General features: G+C 38.9%; 1 protein-coding gene across 1 annotated transcript; it reads right to left on the bottom strand.

Moving 5' to 3' along the window:
- Positions 1-1864: 1864 nt before the first annotated feature.
- pim3 (Pim-3 proto-oncogene, serine/threonine kinase) lies at positions 1865-5692 on the bottom strand. Its single transcript, XM_076296289.1, has 6 exons — positions 5243-5692; positions 4867-4976; positions 4702-4752; positions 4170-4533; positions 3212-3388; positions 1865-3098 (listed from the first exon to the last, which is right to left on the bottom strand). Exons 1-6 carry the CDS (start codon positions 5328-5330, stop codon positions 2914-2916), a joined length of 975 nt encoding a protein of 324 aa, XP_076152404.1. The 5' UTR covers positions 5331-5692; the 3' UTR covers positions 1865-2913.
- Positions 5693-6636: the final 944 nt, after the last annotated feature.

Here is a 6636-nt window from a genome sequence, read left to right as displayed (position 1 = left end):
GTTTAGATACATGCTTTGATAGTAAAATTAACAATTACCGGTATGTAGGGATGTAACGGTATGAAAATTTAACCTCACGGTTATAGTGACCAAAACTATTACGGTTTTCGGTATTATGACGGTATTTCTAAAAGTGTGTTCAATATGTTCAGAAAGCACTGATAGGCCTACACAAGCTGAAATAGTTTCAAAAAGTGTCCCGTTCACTTTTTTCTAATTGGCTATGTGCTTATAGCTTAACTTACCCTACCATAACTTGGAGTTTGCTATTTCTGTTATTTGGATCCAATGAGTGAGACCAAAGTAAGCGTTCAAAATAAAACTTTAGGCTACTGTTTTCTCCTGATAACGTGAGTGGAATGGATTTAACCCATTTACTCCTAAAATGCCTGCTAAAAACGCCTATAGAATCCTATGGCATTCTAGACTAAATAATCTTATTTCCTGAAGGTTTTCTGAAAACATACTAAAAATTGTCGACGTCTACTAAAATTTTATATCTAAGCCTCTGTAGCACCTAGAAACATGACATAAAAAGTATGCTGCGCTACGCAGCATCCAGCGGGAGGGTCAATGTTGCATCATGCAGCATCCAGCGTGAATGGGTTAATGTGGACATGAACATAAAAAGACGCAGAGTGGCTACATGATACAGTGCACATTTTGCGGTTAAAATGTTCCGCCTTTTAAAATCAGGTGTAGCCTATTCCGAATTGTAGTTAAAACCATCAATTAGACAACATAATCAGTAGGGTACCAGTTTTGTTTCATTGTACCAGGCCTACTGTATGTCAAAATCAGGCTCTGATGAAGCTGGGAAGGATTAAACACACGGTTTCCACACCGCGGTAATCAACAGTGATAATCATGATATTTGAAATGAAAACGGTAATTGTTATCGTCAACATTTTTATCGCGGTTTACCATTATACCGGTAATCGTTACATCCCTACCGGTATGTATGCACATTTTAAAGGTCACAAGCTTATTAGCATGTTGTTATATTGTAGTTTACATGTATCAATTGTACAAAGCATTTAGAGCTACCTATTTGTAGGTACGGGGAGAGGGAAGGCTACAAATATTTTAGTAGAATTATTTTTGTCATCCTATGGTCCTTTTCATAATGTCTTCTAAAGCAATTATCCCTGTAAATACAGTGTAAATATCTACTTGTTTTGAGGTTTCCAGCAGTCACACCTTACCACTGCATGTGTGTAACTGCACCCGCAGGGGCAGCCATTCACCATGTCAATAAACTACTGATAGTCTAGACAGCCATTCAAACAAAAAAAGGTTTAAAAGGGCTATATACATTTCATAATGATTTCACAGATTGGGAGCAGTGTATTGGCACATCTACACTAATCTGCTTTCATTTTTGTTTGAATTCTTCTACTATTACAGTTCCTTTTCCAGCAAATAATGGCGGTGTAAATATCATTAATATTGCAGTCTGATGTGGTTTAATAAAATACTGTAACTGCTGATGCAGCAGATGGATTACAGAAATCATGAAGTAAAGAGATTTGTTTCTTTATATTGTTAATACTGAGAAATACTAATTCTGATTAACCCAATGAAACACAAGAAACTGTACTGTACAAAACATGTTTAATTGAAATGCTTTATATAAAAATAGGATCTCCATTATGCTCCATACAGCTAGTTTTAAGAGTAAAATCTAACACCAGGCAGCATAGCCACTAACAAGAATAGCCCTCACCCCACCCAAACTGTTAAGAGTGCTTGCATCTAGTTATATTAATATATATTACACAAATGATTCCCAACATATATATTAATTCAGTTATAGCCAACTTGTGACAGAATCTGAGAAGGAATTAAATAACATTCATTGCTCTTCCAATTTTAAGTAAACCTTGCTTTATTCCTTTTAACATTGACAGCATCTTCAGTGCATCCTCCACTTTATTTCTTGTCAAAATGTAAAAAAATAGTACTACAGGAATGCAAACAAAAGGCCATGTGAAGATATGTGAATGCTGAGATCTAAGCAAAGACAATAAATAAAAATAAATAGCCACAGAGTGTGGAATGTCTACATGGTACAAATAAATTAAATGCAAGGGAAAATGTACACAAAAACACACTGTACAAGATTTGCTTTGAAAAATACAAAAAGGGAAAGAAAATCCATGAATATTGCATTGATTGTGCAATTTTTACTCTAGCCTAGACAGCCCAGGCTTGAGCAATGTATTATCAGCAGTGAGATGGGGATAAAGGGAGTGGGGACCCTTACACCCATTAATGGGTGTGGGATTATATTGAAATGTAATACACATTCAAAAAAGAGAAATGAACTGTCTTCCAAACACCTGTAGAGGCTAAAGTGTGAGTGAGCAGCATAAAAAGGGGATGCAGTGAGTGTGTTTCAAGTATTCTATGTTCACTCCTCCCCATCACAAGACCCAAGGCTGGGAGGTAATTTGTTCTGCGGTATAATGGTAGGCCCTCACTCCAATCCCTATTTTGCCCACACCGCTGGACAACTTACATACAAGCCTGGAAGGGAAATAAAATAAAGACAAAAGCAATAGTGAAAGCCCCACAACAGCAGCTTTCAAAAAGGCACTCCAAATCAAATTAAAACATTTAAATAAAAAGTACTCCAAGCTCTATGAGAGCATCCACATCTGAATAGGAGGCTTGACCAATGCATAAACCAGCCTTGTAACATGAACATAAAAAATAAAAAATAAATAGTGCTGGCAAGTCCGCCCAAACAGCAACTGTTCCCAATTAGGAAACATGAATTATAAAAGAGAAAAAAGGTAAGGAAGAGCAAGCTGTAATAAATTATGATTCCCTACAAAAGGAAACGGAAGCCTTGTCAGTGACTGACTGCAGACTCCAAAGTTCAAGACATTCCAGCTCTGGCCTTCCATCTCAGAGACTCTCTTTGCTAGAGTTGGTGCTCGATGTGTCTGTGTCGATGGTCCGCAGCCGAATATCATTCTCCTCTGGCTTAGAGACCTCTGCTGGCCGCATCCATGGATGCTCAAAGATCTGTTCCAGGGTGGGTCTGTCGGAGGGTCTTATGGAGAGGCACCACTTGATCAGCTGCTGACAATCTAAAGATAAAAAAAGATCATGAAGATCACATTGGGCCAATGTTTATATACAGTATTTACAGCTGCTATGCAAGGCTTTCTTAGAAAAGCCACAAAACAAATACAGTACACACCAGCAGACACTCTCCTCCTGAAGTACAACCGACCCCGAAGGATTTCTTCATCTTGCTCAAAGGGGATGTCTCCACAGACCATGTCATACAAAAGCACGCCAAGTGACCATACTGTTGCTGAGCGACCATGGTATCTATGGAAGCGGATCCACTCTGGGGGACTGTAGACTCTTGTACCTGTGTTGAAAAAATAAAGGGGATACATGATTACACTTGTAATTTCACTTGATGCTATACACTTTTCCACAATTTCAATAACAACTACAACAAAAACACTTATAGACAAACCTAGACAACAATATATAAAAAATGCAAATCAATTTGTAAGCTGCTATAGATCCAAAACCTGCTTCCTTTTTTAATGTCACATGAAAACACAAAAATGCCTAACCACTAGCAGTTGGGCATTAGATTGGATAAAACTGGCTGAAGGCATAAGATACGTCACGCACCAATGCAATGAGATATCACGTGAACCATGGACTCAGGTTTCACAACAAACAGCTGTTACGTGGCAGCTGACTGCTTCTCCTTGACACTGCCTTTAACGTCTAACGCTTTAGTGTTGACTAATTTTTAGAGAATGATAATAAAAACCGTACTGAGGCGATAATAAATAGGCATGGGTGGTAAATTTAAATAGACGTTTTAAAACACACACAATAGCTTAAGACTTAAGGAATTACTGACAGCCATGTTTTGCTAGGTATGAATACTTTACTTTTTTTGTGTGGGGATTCTTGAGTAAGGTAATTGTAAACAAACGTGTGCGTCAAAAAGAATTTGTTGATGTCTGGTCTACCACATCAGTAATGAAGAACCGCTATAAGCGTCAGCTATATTAAACCAACCACCTGATGTAAAACTGAACAAGCAAAAGAAAAATGATAAAGGAAAAGTCAGAAGCACTATGCTGCGTGGCAATCGCTGGTAAGCTAATGTAACATGCGTAGCCTACCGTCGAAGTCGGTATAGACTGTGTCCTTGAGAATCGCCCCCGAACCAAAGTCAATGAGCTTCAAGTCCCCGGTGCGAAGATCTACGAGGAGATTTTCGTCTTTAATGTCTCTGTGCACCACTCCACAGCTGTAGCAGTGTCGAACTGCTTCAAGGACCTGTCTGAAAAATCCTCTGGCCGTCGCCTCGTCCAATGCGCCTTTTTCAGTAATAAAGTCAAACAGATCTTTCACAGGTTCGGGTCGCTCCATGATAATCAGCCAGCCATCCGGTCTTTCATACCAATCCAGGAGTTTTATAACCCCTCGAAAAGATGAACCGACTTTCTTTAGAAGTAGAATTTCCAGAGGTACCATCACACCGTTCTGAAAGGACGACAAAACACAGTGTGTGTTAACATTTATGGTAAACGTGGCTGCGCAGCTACAGCTGGCTGCCTGGTCAACAAAACCAAAACAAATCCAAGCCAACACATTACAACCACTTAGCAAAATTGCTAAAGTCAACCAGCTAGCATAGTTAGCGTTACTTACAATTGAGCCCCATTCGGTCACCCTTTCCTTTGCCACATGCTTAACAGCAACCTGGAGAGGAGAAATATGATTTATGTATGTTACATTTTTTGAAAACACTGATAATGCAAGACATAAACAGCCTTCAAATTAACATTAGCCTAGACATTGCAGACTTTTACTTACCGGTAAACCATCGGAAATCCGACTACCAGCGTAGACTGTTCCGAATCCACCGCTACCCAGGACAGAGCCGACTTGGTAGACTTTCTCAAATGGGTCCTTTTCTATTTTAACTGTGAAAATATAATGAGAAGTATATTTTAAACTCGTGGAAAAGATATAACACAGGATGGAAACTGATATTAAACTGTAATGCAAAGCTTGTGTACTGATAGCACTGCCATTTAACTGGCAATTGAGTGCGTGTGCCATACGAATTTACAAATAAACAATAACAATAAACATTTGTACAAGATGTAATATAACTACTGGTTTATGTAATTTGCTAGCATCAGCTAACAGTATTGTCAGCGAATACGGTGCTGACCGGCAGAATTACCTGGTTGAAGCTGTATTTTCACCGGTAAATGATCCATACTAGTCGGGCTGCAAATGTGGGAGAATGAGCCAAACTTCGACAGCAGCATATTTAAATGGGTGTAAAAAGAATCCGTTGTATGTACACTGAACGTGTTATTGTGATCCGCTGTTAACTCTGAAGAAATGTTTTATTAGCTGGCTAAGCGCTCCTCTTCGCTAGCAAGCCAGCACGCTATTGATAGCGCAAGGTTATCCAGTGCGCCCACTCCACAATTGTCGCTGCGTTATGCTGGTCCAGTCGAGGAAAATCGTGAAAATGAACAAAATACACAACGTTTGATCCAGGACGTGCACAGATGTGCCGCCACTCCAAAAACCAAAACGGGTTTCTTTACACGTATTGTACAAACAAAATAACGCACAGACCGATTGTAACCACGGTCAACGGGACTTTGTTATTGTACCGAAGCGTGATCTCTGTCTGAGCTTTGGCGCGGACTCACGTACTTCTTTAACGCCAATATTTTGACGCGTGGAGGGGGAGGTGATATCCCTCCGCGTTCTCACTCATTCTTTATCTTGAGCGATTATTTTTACATCTCTTTCATAAAACCAACTTCAATACACAATAAACTTGCGTTGTCATTACTAAGTGTAGTACACGTTTTGCAAGACTGGCACTTCAACAAACATGGTTAAATTAGTACGTACTACTTTAACATAGTACAAGACGCTCAAGGATACATCGTCTGGAAGCTTTCTACTACGTCCATTACTGGGGCACCTAACCAATGGGACAGCGTTTATAAATATCATGTTTTGTATGTTTTTTATCATAAAAGGGGCTATTTGAGTGCACGTGGAGGGAATTCTGAGATCTCCTCCCATTTTAACTGCAAGTGAATTGTCTGTGGATGTCAGTTTGTTTCCATAAACTCTGTAATCTAATAATGTTGCAGTTGTGGTAAAATTATATTTGACAGCTAAACCATGCACGTGAAAAAGAATTGGAAAGAAAAAATACTCACTTTTGTACCTACCCAGGAAGTTGGGTGGCCTGTTAAGAAACAATAGGTGCATTTCTAACAGCCTTTCATTAGGAAATGAGAGCTTTAATTCTCATTATTAATAACATTAATATTGGGGTAGTTGGACCTCACTTCATAAAATGCCACGGTTCCCAAGCTGTATAGCCATACCTATTTTATTTTAATCAGATCACTCAATTAAATCTGTATGTAATATGTGACCTGTTGTAGTGTAATGCCAGTTGTTGTGTTAATGTCTACCTTTAGAGGGGGCTACTTTTAAAGTAGTGTATGTAAGGGCAATGGAATGAGCATAGTGAAATCACACATCTTAAATGACAAAGCAAAACAACAAAAAACATCTACTTAAATATAAAACAGGCAC

Source organism: Alosa pseudoharengus, unplaced genomic scaffold (genome assembly GCF_046254945.1).
Source record: "Alosa pseudoharengus isolate Yale_2024_CS ecotype anadromous, Long Island Sound unplaced genomic scaffold, YU_APseudo_1.1 YU_APseudo_1.1_scf_20, whole genome shotgun sequence".
Classification (NCBI taxonomy): Eukaryota; Metazoa; Chordata; class Actinopteri; order Clupeiformes; family Clupeidae; genus Alosa; species Alosa pseudoharengus.
Note: the sequence above shows the minus strand (reverse complement) of the source record. Positions and strands in the feature narration are given on the sequence as shown.

Coding starts and splice junctions, on each gene's coding strand:
- pim3 (XM_076296289.1), bottom strand. CDS start 5,330: ATGCTGCTGTCGAAGTTTGGCTCATTCTCCCACATTTGCAGCCCGACT. Junction 4,977..5,242: donor GAAAATACAGCTTCAACCAG/GTAATTCTGCCG, acceptor ATATTTTCACAG/TTAAAATAGAAAAGGACCCA. Junction 4,753..4,866: donor GGATTTCCGATGGTTTACCG/GTAAGTAAAAGT, acceptor TCTCCTCTCCAG/GTTGCTGTTAAGCATGTGGC.